General features: G+C 31.9%; 2 protein-coding genes across 2 annotated transcripts; both read left to right on the top strand.

The window, feature by feature from the left end:
- Positions 1-923: 923 nt before the first annotated feature.
- Positions 924-2,534, top strand: LOC134282288 (E3 ubiquitin-protein ligase TRIM71-like). Its single transcript, XM_062764696.1, has one exon. The coding sequence runs from the start codon at positions 924-926 to the stop codon at positions 2,532-2,534; it is 1,611 nt and encodes a 536-aa protein (XP_062620680.1).
- Positions 2,535-15,025: 12,491 nt separating this feature from the next.
- On the top strand, positions 15,026-16,015 carry LOC134282287 (uncharacterized). Its single transcript, XM_062764695.1, has one exon. It carries the CDS (start codon positions 15,026-15,028, stop codon positions 16,013-16,015), a length of 990 nt encoding a protein of 329 aa, XP_062620679.1.
- The last annotated feature ends 4,344 nt before the right edge of the window (positions 16,016-20,359 follow it).

The following is a 20,359-nucleotide window of genomic DNA, read 5'->3' as shown; positions in this document are numbered from 1 at the left end:
GCCCACCCAGTCCTTGCATTGTTTATTTTGTAAAATTTATGCACTTGAATTGTATCACTTGAATAAAAATGCGATTTGTAACGAACGAAACTGAATCCTACGGCATATTGTTTTGTATTTTTTTTTTCCAATAAACTAGTCAAGAAAATATTTATTTTCGGAGGAGTGAAACGAATGAGAAAATAAGAAGAATGATTATACTATTATGTACATAGATTTCTCACTCTCATATTTTTACTCTCACTTTCTGAAAAGATATAGATGTGTATGGAATTACCCTTTTTATTAATATTAAGACTTCTTAACAATAATCAAATTTAAGCATGCATTTGTAAATTGCTCAGAAAACAAATACGCAATTTACTCAGTTTAGTCAGGCATAGACATTGTTTTACTCGCTGTTCCTAGCGATGTGCGTATCGCGTATATCAACATCAAGTTTAATACTTAAACAGAATTATTATTCAATTTACCAAGTAAAAAGTAATAATATTATAATGTTTTCTATTAAAAAACAACAAATACAAATATAATATAAAATTTTGTAATTCTTTATACGTTGAAAGCCAATTCTACTTTTGTTCATTACAACGCAGTCTAAAAAAATTACAGGACTTTCAAGTTCACAATACTCTTGCTTTGATGTCGTTTTCTGAGCATTGTGATGTCAAAGATAAGGGCTCTTTTCTCATAACGGCAGTCAATTTTATTTTCATACTTCGTGTATCAAGTGTATTAAAAAAATTATCTTGAAGTTTTAATAATTGTCTTGCTTACAGTTTTACAATTTCTTTCAATAATTGAAAAGGCATGCACGAGTATAAACATTATAATGGAAATAAAATTGATGAAATTTGTTGAATACCTCATCACAAGGTACATATGGTAATATGGTTTTATTCTTATCCTAGTTTGCACTAAATATGGCTAGCTCCCAGGGACAAGATATTATTTGCTGCCAGTTAAGTCCAAACCCTGTTGAACATCACTGCAATCTTTGTCACGTTGACCTCTGCCTATCATGCATACCAAAACATATGGCAGATAAATCAAAGGAACATGAAATTGTTGGATACACTTCTAGAAAACAAGATTCTTTTTCTCTAGCATTTTGTCATATACACAAGAATAACCGATGTGAGACATTCTGTCAGGATTGTAATATTCCAATATGTATTCAGTGTCTAATAGGTTCACACAAAAAGCATGAATTTACCGATATCAATGATATTCTTCAAGAATATAAAAAGCAAATCATATATGATACAGAAGAACTTGAAAATAAAGCTGTTCCAAAATATAGAAACATAAACCTGAGTAAAGTCACAACAGGGTTTGATAAAGTTGTGTCTGCCATAAAGGAACAAGAAGAGGAAATATGGAAAGCCGTACATGAAATAAGCATTCAACTTACAGATGAAGTAGTTGTGCAGAAAAAAGAAGCTATAAGTAAGTACAAAGAAAACCAATCTCTGGCTGAAAAAGAAGTCAACCAAATTGTAAAAGAAAATAAATATATCATTAGAAGTAATGATGCAACCGCCATAATACACTATCAATCAAGAAATAGGGATTTCCGAAAAGGACCAGAATTACCAAGTTTGTCTTGTCCAAAGTTGCTACCTGGTATTATTAAAAAAGACCAGATTGCTGCCATGTTCGGTTTTCTTCAGACTGAACAGAACTTGGTGAAGAAGCCTGGAATGCTGAAAATGATGGACGACCCTGCGATATTTAGAACAATACAAAGTTCTTTTGGAGGTTGGCGTAGATTATGGCGAGTCCAATGCGTGGGGAGTGAAAGTATCTTGATCAGTGGAGGTGACAGCACAATTAAACAAATAGACAGAACTGGGTCAATTTTAAAAACAATTAAAACAAATGATAATGTCTGGGCATTAACCATTAATTCACAACAGGATCCACTGTTTTCAACGATGCATTATAAAAGTACAGACATATACCAATACAATGATGGAATAGTGAAGATATTAATAAGTATACATGACTGGTTTCCTGTTGGTCTTTGGTATTCAGGCAAAGGAGATTTACTGGTCAGTATGCGCTCTATGGATACGAATCAGAGTAGAGTGGTGAGATACTCAGGGATGACAGAGAAACAAAAGATCCAGTACGACAGCGAAGGACAACCTCTGTTTTCTACTGGTGTCGTGAAAACTGTAATTCTCCTGACAGAAAATGGTAATGGAGATATATGTGCTGCTGACTGTTATGGAAAGATGGTTGTTGTTGTGGATTCCTTTGGGAGATTAAGATTTAAGTACACAGGCAATCTTTCCAAACAATCAAAGTACACAGAATTTTCACCCTCTCATATTGCTGCTGATGTCTCTACTCAAATATTGATAAGTGACAAAAGTAACAACATTGTCCACATTATAGACAGTGATGGTAACTTTGTCCGTTATATTGTGTGTCCATGTGATGGTGGACTCAGTATTGACACTGATTGCAATCTTGTTATTGGAGACAAAGATACTGGAAAAATTCAATTTATCAAATATCTAGAGTGATGACGTTATGATGTTGTTAGGAAAAGTAAATGGCTTTATCCAGAACAATGTCATGTGTGAGTGATTACGAAAAAAAAACTCACATAACACTGATAATTATGCATTTTTAAGTTTCCTATGATTGTAAACAGCTTTACTAGGTTGTTCGAAAAAATATATTAAATAAAGTCATGAATGAAGAATCATGCAGAAATTCAGACATTTTTACTACTACAGCCAGTAATAGATTGTCTATGTTAATATGAACATGAATTTAAAAGTTTAATTTGTGCTTATGCAGATTGCTGAAAGTGATATGTAATGCTTGTTGCGTATACATGTAATTATCATCATAAATGTATAATATATTGATAGGAAAAAGAAACGCAGGGAAGCAAAATTTTCGAAAACTTTTTGACCGCATGACCGAAAATTACGAAAATTGAAAAGATGAAAAATTTAGTTACTATGCACCAAAATCAGCGTTCATAATTACTCAGCCGTAAATTGTATGACGTCACGTAGGGAAAACGCTCAAAAGCCCAAAACACCTGCAATTTGTCGAGTTTCGCAACGAATCTTGTTGCACCATTTGATTCACATGAGGAATACATATTGTTTTTTTTATATTTAGAGACGATATGAATTTTTTTTCAATTTTGGCACAGTTTACGGAAGTTCCGTGGGGTCTGGTTTTTGAATTGCCCATTGAATGAAGATGACAACAACGGGTAACTTAGCAGTTTCTTGTAAATTTTCCCTAATAAAGCTTGTTACCCGTTGTCAGAGAAGGCCTGGAATGGTTTTCAATCAACTGTGACGATTAAGTTAATGCAAAACAGTGTCATGTTATGGGCGGTTTATTTGTCCTGCCATCTCATAAATCGCCACCTTACTAACATAAAACCTCCTTCTATACTGTACGCTATGATAATCATGACATTCACACGAAGAATGAAAGAAAACAATTGCACAATTTGGTTTTTTAAGCCGGTCAACTTACTCTAAAGTTCCTCTCACTGCCGCATGTGCCTGTCGTTTGACTAATTTTTTGGCGTGTTTACACATGCCCAAAATTTTCTATATATTTACAAAATATATATATTTTCTTAAATACAATTTTCAACACTACTCCTTAGATTAGAATAAAAACGTTGCAGTCACGAAATCGGATATTGAAAAAAAAATGCAACACCATCACCACCCCACCCCACCCCCGTAGACCCATAATAAGAGCAAAAACATTTCAATTTTTTTGACTTCATGTTGTGCAAGTCTAGTATAGTTCCTATCAGGAATATGGAGGCAATTTAAAGCAGCAAAGAAATCTGATTACGACGACAAAATGAATTTCTACGCCAAGGAAGAGCAGGGAGAAACCAAGCATTTTGTGTAGCGCAAACTAGAACTTTTCCAGACTGACCAACCCGATGAATCGAAAACAACGGATAAAAGATCTCGATGGCTTTGCTATCTCATATGTATATACAATGTCCTTTTTTCTAACCTATAACATGTATAATTCAACAAAAGAAAAATCAAAGGCCCCGTACAACCATTATTTTTTTTCTGATAACGGAATTTAAGAATGTTGACCCACGTTGCATAAATCGGAACCGTATGATACTAATTTATTATGTATATATGATTTCTAAAAATAATTACACAAGTGTATAGTAAAGACACAGTTCTTAAAGAATCGTTTAAGAGAAAAGCTGGATTTCTTTATAGTTTAAATAATGACAAAGAAAGGAAAGTAAATACTTCCCAATTATTTCACATACAAAACCATCCTCGGCTAACGTAAAATTAGACGTAGCGAGAACAGCTACATGTTGATAGACATATGCATGCTTATTATTTCATCGGACTTTTCCTAATTATCCCAAAAAATTATAAATTTTGTATGATTATTATATGATAAAGAACTATTATCATTGATTTACGAACAACCTTCCTTAGTGTACATAAAAATGCTGGCTTCATATTTAAGCGACTTTGTTTGGACCAATGATGTGCTAATTTAAGAAGTCCTGTAAGAAATGATTACGTCATAGTATGAAGTGCTAATCCATGAAAACACTAACAACTCAATACTAAATAACAGCGCTAAATTATGAACACGCATATACAGTATGTATACATGTAGTTACCAACAATTATACGAAATTAAATATACTTTTGTTTGCATTTCCTTCATCAAACAACACTGGTGTAATCTTCTTCGGCTAAATTATAAACTTTCAACTACATGTATCTGTGTTTTTAAAAATATTAAAATCAAAGTCTGACCACCACCGTTATTCCAAACAAAAGAAACCCGCAATTGAATTCTCCTACTTATTTTTTTATCACATTGCGATAAAAAAAATATCTACAGACTGTTTATTTCTTTTGGATTGTTTAAGAAGTAGCCTGCTTTCCGGAAAGTAAATTTCAAATAAATCAATAACTTTCCTTATGTGTAACTTTATTTTTTTTAAATTTTTTACCTTGTTTCATCAAGAATTTATATTGTTCTTTAATTAATGATATACTCTCTAACATGTTGTCAGATTTTGAATACCAGTTTTAAATTAGTATGTACAAGTCATGTTATTTACGTATGTTTTTAAGTTTATCTTGATAAAATGTTAATTTATGACTTAAAGAGTTGTAGTTCTTTGACAATTCTAGATATTTTTTTGGCCAAATTTAATGGATCTAGTATTAATAAGATATCCAACAGTCATTTTCTTTTTTTTTTTACTATTGTAGAATTGTTTTTGAATTATTGTATCAAAAAAAGCGAATTAATCTGACAAAAAAATATGAAAAAAAAAATTGAGAGACAAAACATTTCTAAGTTTTACAATTGGTAAAAATTGCTCGAGCAAATTTCTTTGGTGTATTTGATGTACGACATTTTATATTTTATGGAAAATGGGTTGTTTTATATATGTGTATGTATTTTCATTTTTTGACCGTTCACGGTAGCTCAGTCGGTAGAGCGCTTGCTCCGTGATCGGGAGGTCATGAGTTCGCATCTCGGGCGCAACCGACCTAGTCGTTAAAATGGGTAGCAACTGTTCCTTCGTCATGCGCTCAGCACTTTGAAGTGAAAGTTGTGGGTCCTTCGGATGAGACCTTAAAAACCAAGGCACCGTGGCACGATAAAAATCCCTCACTGCTCAATGGTCCTTACTGCCAAGTAAAGGTCAAAATTTGAAGGCCTTCACCTGCATACGGTGACGTCTCCATATGAGTGAAAAATTCTCCAGGGGGACGTTAAACAATAGAATCAATCATTTTTTGATTTCAGACTATTTTCATTTTTAACAACATATATTATGTGTTACTATGCTTTGAATAATTAACATGGTAAGGCTGCATGTCTATAAATTTTAAGAATGTCGTAAAAAGACAAGAACTACGGTGAATTTTGTTTATTTTGTCTGTTTAAAGTATGTTTACTGTGTATAAACATACTGGGGTTAATTTAATGATCTAGTGACAGGTATGTACGAGTTGTAAGATAAACAGGGAAAACACAGATTGTGAGATTCAGTATGACAGTCCTTTGTTTAGTAATAAAATGAGAGGTTTGCTTATTCTCACTGAAAGTTGCAACGGCGATATTTGTATGGCTGCCTTTGGTTGCAATGCCGTCATTGTGGCAGATACATCCGGGTCTTTACGGTTTGGAATATTAGGTTCATCCCTCTAGTCAGAGGGGGAAGGCACTATTTATACCATTTAAGGGGGCCGACTATAGTTTCCATTGCGCAATATTTCGCGCATCATTGTAAAATGAAGCGTATTTTACTGTTTTAATGCAACTTTTTTCTCTTAATTATTAAAATTGAACATAATTAAGAAATTATAGGTATAAAAACGTAATTACAATTTGATATAACTGATTTTTTAACCGATTTTGCAATTGATAGGTAGGTTGACGTCGTTACAGTGTGTTTTTTGACGTTATGATAATCTGTAGCTCTTAAAGAAAGGTGTAATAAAAATATTATTAAAGAAAATGTAATAAACATACGCTCTTGAAATTTAAAACATAGAAATTTGAGAATATCTCCAATATTTTTATTATGTTTTCATGTGAATTCATTGTGTACGTCATATTTTGTAATACTCTGAAAATATAGTAAAATTTGCTAATTTTTTGCATTTTGAGATGCTCCCTCTGGTAACAAGACGGTAGAATTTTGTTATTATTACATATATTGTATAATATAGTATTACTCATCAAATATTAAAAGTTTGAACAAATTGTCTATTGTAGTATTTGTATAATTTGCTTTAAATTGCTAAAAATTGGCATATTCCTATATCATGATCATTCTATAGTAAATGTACATATATTTTGAGACGGTCCCTCAAAAATACCTGGCCGGTAGATTTCCCCCAAACTTTGCATGTGCACTGAATTTAATGTAAGTTATATATGGTATGAAAATGAACATTTTTGCTATTGTAGTTTTCACAAAATAAAACTATAGTCGGCCCCCTTAATATTTGCTACTGATGTTAGTTATCAAATACTGAGAACTGAGAGTTCTAGGAACGTGATTTATATCATAAATTGCGATGGTAACTTTGCGTATAGTAATGGTGATATATTCGTTGCTGACCGTGCTGTGAATGCTGTTGTTGTAGTTGATTCTACTGGGGGATTACGATTCAGGTATAAAGGAAACCACTCCAAACAATCGATCAGAAAAAAAATCATTATATTGATCTCTTCATTTCTCCATGTTTTCCTTGATTGCGCTCTTTTATCGTGTGAAAGAAAGAAAAAAGTCAAATATGGAGAACGATGTTACAAATTCATAAGTCAGCTATTCTAAATGCATCAATTTTAATCCACATGTGCATATTTTAGGAACCCTTGCTTTACTTCCTTATCAATCATACGATTTATGCTTCATGCATATATTTGAATGCTGAATCATCAACGAAAAACGTTTTCAATTACTCTGAAATAAAAGAAAAATAAGGAAACATAAACACAAAGGAGAAACTCGAAAACTTATTGAATTGAGCTGCAAACCAGGAAGAAAAGCCATCCAATGTCTACCACTCCTTCTACAATTTACTATTTATTTCCTCCTCACTCATTGTAAGACCTCCACCTGATTCGCTGTAGTCTTCTTTTATCCCTGTCAGCAGGGCCAATAACTCAAACTTTTTGTTACAATGCAGCTTGACTTTTTGTACATTTATATACAAACGATTTTTTTAAAGAATGTTTGGTAGTGGTAATGTTTGCTAGAGTTTTTTTCAATATATATCTTTGTTACCCACTTCTTTCATATGTTAAAGTAAACGTTTTATTCACTTTTGTCAATTAGTTAAAGTGAATGTACTTTACTGAAAGCGAGTTTACATAATTATCAATTTCCTTTGGAGTTATTGTCGGTGTACAATAAAATGCTAGCTTCATATTATAAAGGATTTTCTGGGATTTATGATGCGCTAACTCATGAAAACAATAAACCACACATCAGTTATTATAGTGCCTAATTATGAATACCCTGAATTTTAAATACCCAATTACTGCACTAAATCGTGAGTACACAAACCACGTACACATACAGTATGATGAATTGCAAACAATATATTCTTTTGTTTTCATCTTCATAAACACCGTTGCAATAATCTTTGGTTTAATGATTAACTTTAAAATATGTCAAAAAGTTGTTTCAAACTCTGATCACCGCCATTGTCCCAAATAAATGAAAACCTTAATTAAAATTTCATAATTATATTCTACCACATTGTGATGAAAAAATATTGAGAGACGGTTAATTTCTTTGGAATTGTTTGAGATATGGATACATTGAAAGAGATTTAATTGAAAAAAATGGGTCAGTTTATTTAAAAAAATATATTTCACAATCCTGAATATATGTAGATATTTTTTTTTAAATCGTGTGTCAGCAGGAACCTATACATTGTTCTTAAATTAATTAAGGACAAATAATACAAACAAATTTTTAAAATGAATGAAAAATGAAAGACTTGGAAAATATTAGTAATGTAGTGGAGACTCCTATCGGTTATACGAGTTATTGTTCTTGGTCCTGGGGGCGGAGTGCGGTTGTCCTTGACAACCGGTACTCCTCCGCTAGGATCCAGGCGTTCCGACGCTATCCGCATACAGTCTGATTTTCCGTGTTATTCAATGAAGTCATAATTATTTTTTTTAGGAGGTTGACTCCATTCAAATTCATTGAAATCTTTATTTATAGCGTCCAATATACCTTTTTTGCCTCAAAACTTGATTCCTGAAAGTATTTTTCCATAATCTTCAACGTTACAGGTAATTTCCACTACACGCCTTTTCTATTTTGTTGCTTTGTTAATTCTTATCATCAATAAATTATATCTAAATTTAATAAAGGTTTTGTTTTTCATTTATATCATGATTCGGAATCTCGTTACACTCGGGACTTTTTAAAGTAACTACCATCCTGTTACAGAAATTATTGGCGGCTTCGTCCGCGGGATTCGAGAATCATGATATATTTGTATTGAATTTGTTCTTCGAGTTTTTAAACTCATTACCCTGTGTAAAGGTTTACAAGTGAAAATACATTTCAGAATATGTTATCTTGGGCGCTAGAAGTGTAATATAAACTTGATAAAAATATAACAAGCCAGGTGATTGTTATCAGAAAAAGCTAAATGGTAAAAATCACTGGTCCAAATGTTCCTTTGCGTGTTAACTTTAAAAAATACTACCCAATACCATCCAGTTGATTTTTATTAGGAAAAGTTAAATGGTAAAAATCAGCCTATGTGATATTGCCAATGTTTTGTTATTTCGATCTTCCTCTTAAAAATCTCCTGGCTTGGTATATTGTTCTAAGCTTTATATTACACTTTAAGCGCCAGGATAATATATTTTGAAATTTATTTTTACCTGTACACCTTTACTGAATGTGATTTGTCTATATTCGTTTTTTAATTGAAATATTAATAATATTTTCGTAACCTATTTCATTTTCCAGTTCTTTGGAGAAAAAATTTTAAGAACCATCGACTTTTCTAAACTTGTGACATGATATTTAATCTTTTTCAAAGAGAAAAAAGTGTTTGTATCATCTGTCCTTAAATACTCTCTAGCATTTTGTCAGTTGTCCGATTTTGCTAATAAGTTCGAATTAAAAATGTACATGTCATTAACTTTCTAAATTTCTATCTCGATCTCATGATGGTATATTTCTGTGCACTAAATGCCAAATTAATTATGTCAACAAGCCAGATAATTATGTTAACATGCATGATAAACTATATTAATATGCAAGCTAATTATGTTAACATGCAAAATAATAAGTTGCACGTCAGCTTACATATATTGCGTTTTAAAATAATAATCTAGCATGTGGACATATATATAATGCATATGACATAGTTATCTTGCATGTTAACATAAAAATGTTGCATGTTGACATAATTATCTTGCATGTTGATATACATAAGTGACATTTCTACATAATTTTCTTGCATCTACAACGTCAGATACAAGCGCTAGTAAGAAGATTTACTCATATAAGAATTATTTTTTTGAAGATTGGTAACTTGCATGTCCGCATAATTAACTTGCATGTTGACACAAATATGTTGCATGTCTACATAAATATGTTCCATGTTAACATAATTATCTTGCATGTCGTGGGCAGAAATATGCCTCCATTAGATTTGGAAAAAGAAAAAAATTTTCTTAATTAAATGTATTTAATTTTAGATACAGAATAGAAATATCTGATTTATTTTTCATATTAGAAAAAATGGAGTTCTACAAATTGTAAAAGTTGATTGATCAATTTTGTGTCTAAGTGTAATTGATGTACGATATTAATACTTTTTTTATGGAAAACCAGGTGCCTTATACTTGTAAATGCATTTGAATTCTTTGATTTTAATTTTTGTTTATTTACATTGTATTTCAATCAACATGCATGATGTGTAGGCATGCTATAAATAATTCACAAGGGAAGGTTGTTTAAAAGTATTAAAAATGTTGTGGAAAGACCAGAATTACGTTTTTTTTAGTTTGTCTTTCGGACAGCATGTTTACTGTGTATAACTAGCAATACTGGGATTAATTATTGATCTAGTGACAGGTGTGTAATATTATGTGGTATGACATAATCAGTTACACGGATTCAATGAAAAACAGAAGGGATTACTGCACGTAAGGACAGATGATACAAACAAAAACAACATAGATTCCTGGATTGGTATATATCTTTTGACTTAATTTTATTGAAAATGATGTTATATTAATGAATTTTTAGAATATACGGAAATTGTAATTCTTCTGTGACCTTCAAATTATACCCTTCTGTAACAATCCTTATTATTCTATACACATATTTTTAGCTTCAAATTCCATTTTTGTGCAAATTTGAACTAAAAAATTAAAAACCACGCGGTGAAACCTATTCATTTTATTTATTAAAACGAGACCCAAGTTGTTATTTTCAAACTTTTTGACAAAAAGTTGCTTATATCATCTGTCCTTAAGGATCTGCAAATTTTGTGTGAAAATAAATTTTCAAAACAGACATTTTTCTTTTAATTGCAGAAAAGATTAACATGTTATCTATAACTTTACTTAATTATGATTAATAAAAATGTGTTTTACTATATATGGATCTGTTTTTGAATTGTGGGTCATCACAAGTTCTGCAATCTCTGTACTAGAATGAGGAAGCCCGGTTTATTACTGACTTTCTATATACAGTCAGCGCATGCTTGTTTATTGTTCTCCTTTTAACAGTAGTTGTATATTGGCATAAGTAATGTTGTGTTAAAAGGAAGTTAATAGACAAATTTAACATGCATTCATGTTTAAAAAGGAAACAAAAACTGCTTCTCCTCACACTCGTTCTCTCTGTTGTAAACACGGGCCATGACACGTTGAATATTATAATTCATCACGTGATATCTTTCCTCAGCTAATTTTATGAATACAAAATTCCATCACGTGACTTTCATATAAGTTTAATTGTTGGTGCATGGGGATTGGGGTGGGAGTAGTTATTTAGAATTAAAGGTTTTCTAAACATTGAAAAGATTGTTAATCAGAAGTTTTTTCCTTTTATAAATTACGAGATACATGATATATTTACTTCAATGAATCTGTAAAAATATATATGTTTTTCATTTAATATATAAAGTTGCTTATCATTTACTTTAGAAAAAACGACAGGTCCCCTTTTTAAGAACATCGAATTTTACTTTTCGCATAAAAACGTACTCTGCACAGTTCGTGTTTTATGTTATAAAATTGAAATTTAATACATTTTTGAATATACGTAATGCATGTGTCTAACTTCAATTCATATTTTATGCAGCCAACATTTACTTGAGGAATTGATTAAGTTTAAAATGGTATCGTTTTTGTTTGATGTTCATCCGACTACGCAGCATTGTTAAGGCTTGAATAAGGGGGCGTGGCCTAATTTATACGGGAAAGTATACTATGACGTCACACAAAAATATGACATTAATGTAGTTCTCATAATACGTGTAAATGAAATAATTTGCAACACTGAAGAGTATTAGCAAAATAAACAACATTATAACTTATCAATGCATTAAAAAAAGTGGCTAGTTAAATCCCTTGAAGCTATTTAAAAACTAAGCACTCATCGCGATGAACTTGTAAACATGACGTCATACTGGTAAGAATGACGTACTTCGTGTGCTGTGAGAGGCAAATTCAGAAATTGCTTATCAATGAAAAAAGTGTTTTATTATTAAAGAAAATATAATTTACAAATTTTAAATAGTTGATTAATACCAAGGTGTAGCCTTTGTTTAGTGCGATTGTTAATTAACTGCAAAAAGAATGTATTTTATTAATTATGTCGTCTTTTATGTACAGGTTACCTATATTTTATATCGATGTGCCTCATAATCGTATTTTCGCAAGGGCATACATTGCATAGATCTGAACCATTTATTTAAATATGGATAAGGGATATATTCCTTAACTTGAAAAGTGCTGCTGCTTTCTTTAAATCGAAGCCATGATTTTATAAGTACACAAAATATTTGGTAAAGTTCTAACATATTTCGACATTGGCCTATTAACTTAAGCTTCTAAGTATGAAAACGCGAATTCTATTCAAAGCAGCAGCACTTTTCAGAAACTACAAAGTACACAGAAAGAATTAATAGCTTGAATTTTTAATTTCAATTAGGGTATGCCCTTGCGATATTGAAATTTGTTATTGACCTACATTCCGTGTACCTGCTATGCGTTTATCACGTGACTGTCAATCGATGGGACCAAACACTACACAGTACAGAGTATGTTATATTATGCTATTTCCATAAGTATTTAAGTTTTGTGATAATAGAATAGCTGAATAAAAATAAATTTAATTTTAAAAATTCCCCTTTTTTGCACTTTCATTTTCCGTTGATTTCTCATAGTAAGCCTTAACAGTGCTGCGTATAAGTTTTCAAAATATTCGCGACTATCGTCTCCATCAATTAGACGCATGCCTTTTCACACATATCGAAGCTGTTTGATGATCAAGTCTCAATTTCATTGTTTACTTTATATATTTCCCGGGCGACAATTGGTGGTTACATCGATGTTTTCTTGTGGGTAGCATGTTTAAGGTAAGTATGTCACTGTGTACAATCACATTAAATAATCAGCCGTCGATTTGAGATATTTTTACGTATATGGATGATCCTGTACGTTTGGATTCTTTATAAATAATGTACTTGTGCCATACAGAATATATAGGAAGATAGAAAATAATGATCTCGTATTTCTATATAAATTTCATTTTTATCATCCAGTCTAATTCTAGTTTCACTCTAACGATATGTTAGCCCTGCCTCTCATACATACACTAAATGTTAAATGTTAAATCAAGAGCACGTAAGTCTAAGTGGTCTGTATTGGAAAACTGTAAGGAAGAAAAGCATAAAATTAGTTATAGCATTACATTCTAAAATCATTTTTAACATTTAAATTGGATCTCTATTTGACTAATTTTGGTCAATATTTAAAAGCAACAAAAGCTACCAAAAAAGACCAAAATCACATAAGTGCAGCCATCCTTTTGAACCTTTTCAGTTCAAAGTTTAACAATTATATGGCTAACGACCGAAAATTTAAGCAGCAATTTAAATCGGATATCTAGTGAGTATTCATACAATGATGGCGGACAGAGTAGAGTGGTGAGATACACAGGGACAACAAAAATTTGGAAGATTCAATATGACATCAATAATCCAGGGACTACCTCTGTTTGGTACTAAAATGGGGGGGGGGGGCATGTTAAATATCACTGAAAATGGCAACAGCAATATTTGTGTGGCTGCTTTTGGTTGCAATGAGGTCATTGTGGTCTATTCATCCGGGTGTTTAAGGTTCAAATATCAGGGTGACACCTCCAATTAGATGGAAAAAGTTCCAATTGTACCCTCTTATATTCCTACTGATACCAGACGTCAAATCCTGGCAACGGAGAGTTCGAGTAAAGTGATCCACATAATAGACTTTGATGGTAACTTAGTTCTATATCTAGATTATATAAATTCATGTGAAATTTGAAATACTGCAGACACATTTTTAGCAAAATGAAGGTTATAAATGATTTTTTGAAACCAAGAATCCATTGCAGAAAAGCTGAATTCTCACAGTTGCATCTCAGTTCCTTGAACTTTAAGTTCAATGAGAGAATGTTCGTTTTCGGAGACTGCATCTAACATTTCCTCAGTTTCTCAAGGACGATATATATCTATGTACTAGAGAGGTTCAGTTAAGTTAAACGAGCCATGTGATTGATATGAACTGTATCCTTACTCAAAAAATTGAAAGTGAGCTTAAGATCTTCCAGTCGTTCGAGGTTTCGAAATTCTATATAAGCTTTATTTCCTTCAGTGTGACAGAGGGATAGACGCCTGGTAAAATGATCCTCAGTGTCAATCTGATGGTGACACAAATAGAAAATAAACAAAGATATTTGAAGGTAACAGGAAACAGGATATTTTTAAAGGTCTCATTTGTGCGTGACTACATGTAACTTATGTTTTTTTTCTAAACAGCTGTTCGCAATAAAATGATGACTCAGTTTTTAGCTTTGAAAATATAAATCACCTGACTTCCTGACAATCCAAGGATAATGAGCTTTGTATTGAGCCAGAACACTACACCGGCGTAAAAAGTAAGTTTAAAGATTGTAGATTTTTATAGAGAACTGACTGAAAATAGTGAATATGTCATTAAGTCATTGAACCATTGATCTAAAACATAAATACTATTTAAAAGAAAACATTGTAGATGTATGTTTCAACTTACTTTTTAATATAAACTTGAGAGTTTGTATCAATAACTTGCTTAGAATAAAACGTAATGAAGTATCTAAAAATGGATGTATGAACAGATATTAATATAACAAATAAATTTACGAAATGCAATGAATTTCATGAATTTAACCCACGTAAATATGGTTTTATTTTATTGCCAGTTCTTAATACAGATGGCTACCGCCCAGGAACAGGACATTATTTGCTGTCACTTGTGTCCCAAGCGTGTAGAACATCACTGCAATCTTTGTCATGTGGACCTCTGCCTCACATGTGTACCAAATCATATGGCTGACACATCTAGGGATCATGAAATTGTTGGATTCACTTTTTCTGGAAAACTGAAAATGATGGATGACCCTGTGGTTCTTAAAACTGTTCAAAGTCCTTATGGGGGTAATCACTGGCTTTGGAGAATACAGTGTGTGGGAAGAGATAAGATCTTGGTTTGTGGAAGTGACAGTACAATCAAAGAAATAGACAAGGATGGATCCATTCTAAACACAATACATACAAATGGTAATGTTTGGGCATTATCAATTAATTTTCTTCAGGAGCCGGTGTTTTTTACGGTAGGCATACATAAAAAAGATGTATGTATTTATACTAAAAATGAAGTCAAAGTTTTGTTAAGCATACATGACTGGTATTGTTATGGACTGAACTGTACAGTAAATGGGGATCTGCTGGTAAGCATGCGATCAACAGATTGTACACAAAGTAGAGTAGTGAGATACTCTGGGACAACAGAGATTCTGAAGATCCAGTATGATAGTCAGGGTCAACCTCTGTTTTCTAGTTTTGAACATGTGCTTCTTCTGACTGAGAATGGTAATGGTGATATTTGTGTTGCTGACCGTGCTGGGCATGCTGTTGTGGTAGTGGATTCTACTGGGGGATTACGATTCAAGTATAAAGGAAACCAGTCCAAACATTCAATGTTCGCACAATTTCATCCAATGAACATTGCCACTGATGTCAACACTCAAATACTGATTTCTGAAGAGTCACAGAACATTATCCACATTATAGACTGTGATGGTAACTTTGTGCGTTATATTAAACATCCGTGTAATGGAGGATTGAGTGTTGATGCTGATCACAATCTTGTTTCTGGGGACATTTATACAGGCGAGATGAAAATTATCCGATATTTAGAGTAATGAAAAAAAATATATTGAATGATCAGAAAAAACAATTAAATTGAACTCTTCATCTCTCTCCATGTTACCCCTTGATTGCGCTATTTTACCGTGTGAAAGACAGAAAAAAGTCAAATATGGAGAACGATGTTACAAATTCATAAATCAGCTATTCTTTATACATTGAGTTTAACCTGCATGTGTATATTTAAGGGCCTTTTGCCTTACTTCCTTATCAATCATAAGATTTATTTTACAAGCATATATTTGAATGCTGCATTATCATTAAAAAACGTTCTCAAATGCTCTGAAATCAAAAAAAAAATAGGAAACAAAAACACAAAGGAGAAACTGGGAGACTTAATTGAATTGTACCGCAAACCAGGAAGAAAAGCCACCCAATGTCTACCACTCCTTCTACAATTTACTCTTTATTTCCTCTTCCATTATTGTAAGACCTCCACCTGATTCGCTATAGTCTGCATTCTCAACAGAACCAATAACTAAAACTTTTTACTACAATGCAGCTTGACTTTTTGAACATTTATATGCAAACGATTTTTTAGAAGAATGTTTGGTAGTGGTGATGTTTGCTAGAATTTCTTTTAAATATATATCTACTTCTATCATATGAGACAGTAAACTTTTTATTCACTGTTTTCAATTAGATAAAGTGAATGTACTTTATTGAAAGCAAGTTTACATTATGTAAATATCAATTTGCTTTAGTGTTATTGTCTGTGTACAATAAAATGCTACCATCATATTATAAAGGATTTGCTGGGACCAATGATGCACTAACTTATGAAAACAATAAACCACACATCAGTGAGTATAGTGCCTAATTATGAATAGCCTTATCATTAATTCTAAATACTCAATTACTGCACTTAATTGTGAGTAAGCAAACCACGTACTCGTACAGTATGATGAATTGCAAACAATATATTCTTTTGTTTTCATCTTCATAAACACCGGTGAAATCTTTGGTTTAATGATTAATTTTCAATTATATCAAAATAGTTGTTTCAAACTCTGAGAATTAAAGTTGAGTGAAGGAAGCAAAATTTTGAGAAACTATTGAAAAAAAATCTTCTTTATTGGTAAAATATTTGAAACTAAGTTTAAATATATTATATTACAATTATATAGATAAAGGCGTTTTCTGAGGGGTATTTGATAAATCGTCGGACTGAAAATCAGCGACAGTGTGGGTGCAGTCGGGTTTTTCTTCGGAAACTGCAGCCATTCACTATTTCGGCATAGCATGCTTACGCTATATAAATCATTAGAACACTATTTGACAATAGTTGGGTATGGGTTATATAGTGACAAACTGACAGGAGGCATAATAATAGTTGTTTATGTATACCTTGTAGTGACTGAAAAGTGCTGCTGCTTTGAACAGAATTCGCGTATTAATAGTTAAAATTTCAGGCAAACCAGAACTAGGCTCTTCCAAAATAAGGAGTAAGTCTTCAGTCCTAATTAATCGGCAGTAACTTTTATTTAAAAAGAAAGAGAAATGACGTCTCTAATGATTTCAATCGTCCAAATGTATGTTGAAAATTGCAAAAGTAAGTCATTTTTTTTGCTACTTCCTCATCGACCGGTGTTGTATAGTAGCCTTTCCCCCTAGCCATCTTTCCCCCCGGAAACATGGCTATATAGTAGTTTTCCCCCCGGAAAAATGGCTATATAGTAGATTTCCCCCCAAGGAAAGATGGCTATATAGTGGGATTTCCCCTCTTTTATAGCCAGATTACCCCCAGGGAAAACCTACTATATAGTAGATTTTCCCCCCTTTTTTCATTCCGGTTAAGTTTACGGAGGACCATTCTTTGTAATAATTCGCAATACATGCGTATTTGAAAAGACATTGATTTATTAAAAAGCCGTACATATTTTTGTGTTTTTGGATATATACATGTGTATGTATTTTTTGCATAAATATTTGGTTTACACTTTTTTAAAAACAATTATCCATATACATATGTACTGCAGTCCTAAAAACAGACTATTTCACCTCAAAACTACATCTGAGATGAACTTCTCCATGGTTGATACCTAATACGTAAAAACTTCACTATAAAAAAATCATGAATTACTACAAAAGAAAACAAATGAAGATATGCAAGTTAAAAAGTTATTTTATTAACTATTTCTTTATCTTATCTTTATACTGGCTCAGGTAAATGGTGTGGCATTTAAATAAATACAAATTTCAAAAGTTGCTGATTTATCGAAATAATCATACTTTGAAATAATTATTTGGGAACATTTGCTTTTCCTTAGTCTAGTCCACAAACCTGGGACTTTTTTTTCAAAACAATGAAATGGCGGGGTGGGGGGGACAGTGTGTTTACTGAAGAAATATATTGTAAATACAATAAAAAAGCTAAATCTTTAAAGTTAAATTTAATAAAATTGGCACTAACTATTCCTTTCTATTTTACACGTTTTTTTGTTATTGAATTTAATATGGGGTCTTACAACATAAAAGTTCGGTAAGACACGCTTATAACAAAGTGCCAGGGATGAAGGATTTTGCTTTGTTATAACCGTAATTCGTTATATCTGTTACGATTACAATATATTTTAAAGTCATTGGGAATTAAAATCACTTTGCTGTAAGCGTCAATATTCATTATAAGCGCGTTCGCTATCAGCGTGCACTATGGATCTTTTGGCTGACACATGTTTATAACAAAGACAATGTCAGAAGATTTTGTTTCACATAAAAAATTAAATTTAGTTAAAAAAGGGAAAAAAAGTCCTTAAATTCATAGCACATGTATACATGTATTTGAAATATATAATTCATGTAGGTTGTATAATTTAAGTTTTAAATATAGTATCCTAGTAGTTCGATGAATTGCCTGTATGATAAATTCTTTACGTTTATACAGTTGACAAATAAACACTTTTTCGTTCATCAATGTATGCAAGTACATATATGTAACGTACTTCAGTCACTGTTCAAAACATCGAATTAAAGCCTTATCAGCTTTCCATAAACAATTTTCAAAAATCTAAACCAAAAACGTTAGGGGGAAACCCTACTATGGGGGAAAATCTGCTATGTAGTAGCTTTTCTCCCTAGGGGGAAAAACTACTATATAGCCAGTTTTCCGGGGGGAAAAACTACTATGGGGGAAAAACTACTATACAACACCGGAATTGACGTTGACGGAGGGAAAATAAGTTTTATGCTTCAAGTGACAAATACTTCCCAAACAAATGTGTGAAGAAGGTCAAAAATGCATTTTCAGACTAATTCCGGTTGGGCCGGAAATTACGTCAAAGGGTGTTTTGTGATGATCTTTATAAATGGTACTCGAAAAATAGCAATAAGTAATAAATTTTCAGAAATTTTTCACAATCCCAGTTCTAAAGTATATACAATAAATTATGTTCAAATCAACATAGTAATGTTTCACTATGAAATTGAAATATTAGCCGAAGTTTGTTTTGAATTTTTCTTTCTTTTTTTTTAGATTCGTCTTCATGGTTCTATTGTAACTATGTTTTAAATGCACTTATATTGTTGTGAAGCTATTTCAATGAAATAAATGGTGAAATGTCCCTTTTATCCCAGCATTAGCATTCTTAAACCATTTTGTCAAATTAAAATAATGCAGACAAATTTTATAAATCTTGATACAATGAATGTTAAGTAAATTGAATCCATCTAAAAAAACAATAGGTGCTGTCGCTCAAAATATTGAAAAAAAACTTCTCATATAATTGGAGAATTTGCAATACAACGTTTTGTATCGGTAGTGCGACGTTTTTTCTCCCATGCCTGTGCAACCAGAATAAAATAGGAACTCATTAACGATTCACTCAAAATATAAGACATGTTTAGTAAAACTCGGTTATAAAAAGTTCGCTAGAACCCCGGAAAGTAGTTCATTAAATCCGAAATTCGTTATATTCCTTTAAGGAATTCTTCATCTAAATTAACATAGGTCAGGATTCAAGATAACTTCGCTTTATCCGTGAAATTGAAATATTCGTGAAATAACTAAACGAGTTTACCGTTATCTGTAAATTACAAATTTGTTGGCAATGTAAACATTGTCAAAATTTACCCACAGCTTGGCACCAGTTCAATGAAAAACAGAGAAAAGTTAGGTATTTTTTCCTTCTCGTGAACTCGTAAAATCAAACTATATTGACAGGGTTCTGCCCCCTTTGACTTAGGAAAATTCCAATTATGCCATGTATTGATATGTATTGATATCTAATCATGAATAAAATTGGGCATCAAATATCTTCACAAACTCCCTAGAAGATAATACTATCATTTAGATAGCCCTGTATTATAAAACAGATTTCAAAGGAATTTTTGCTAAGCTATTT

The sequence above is a fragment of the Saccostrea cucullata genome, unplaced genomic scaffold (genome assembly GCF_032062105.1).
Source record: "Saccostrea cucullata isolate Sc308-1 unplaced genomic scaffold, CSIRO_AGI_Scuc_v1 ctg1147, whole genome shotgun sequence".
NCBI lineage: Eukaryota > Metazoa > Mollusca > Bivalvia > Ostreida > Ostreidae > Saccostrea > Saccostrea cuccullata.
This window is presented reverse-complemented; position numbering and strand designations above follow the sequence as displayed.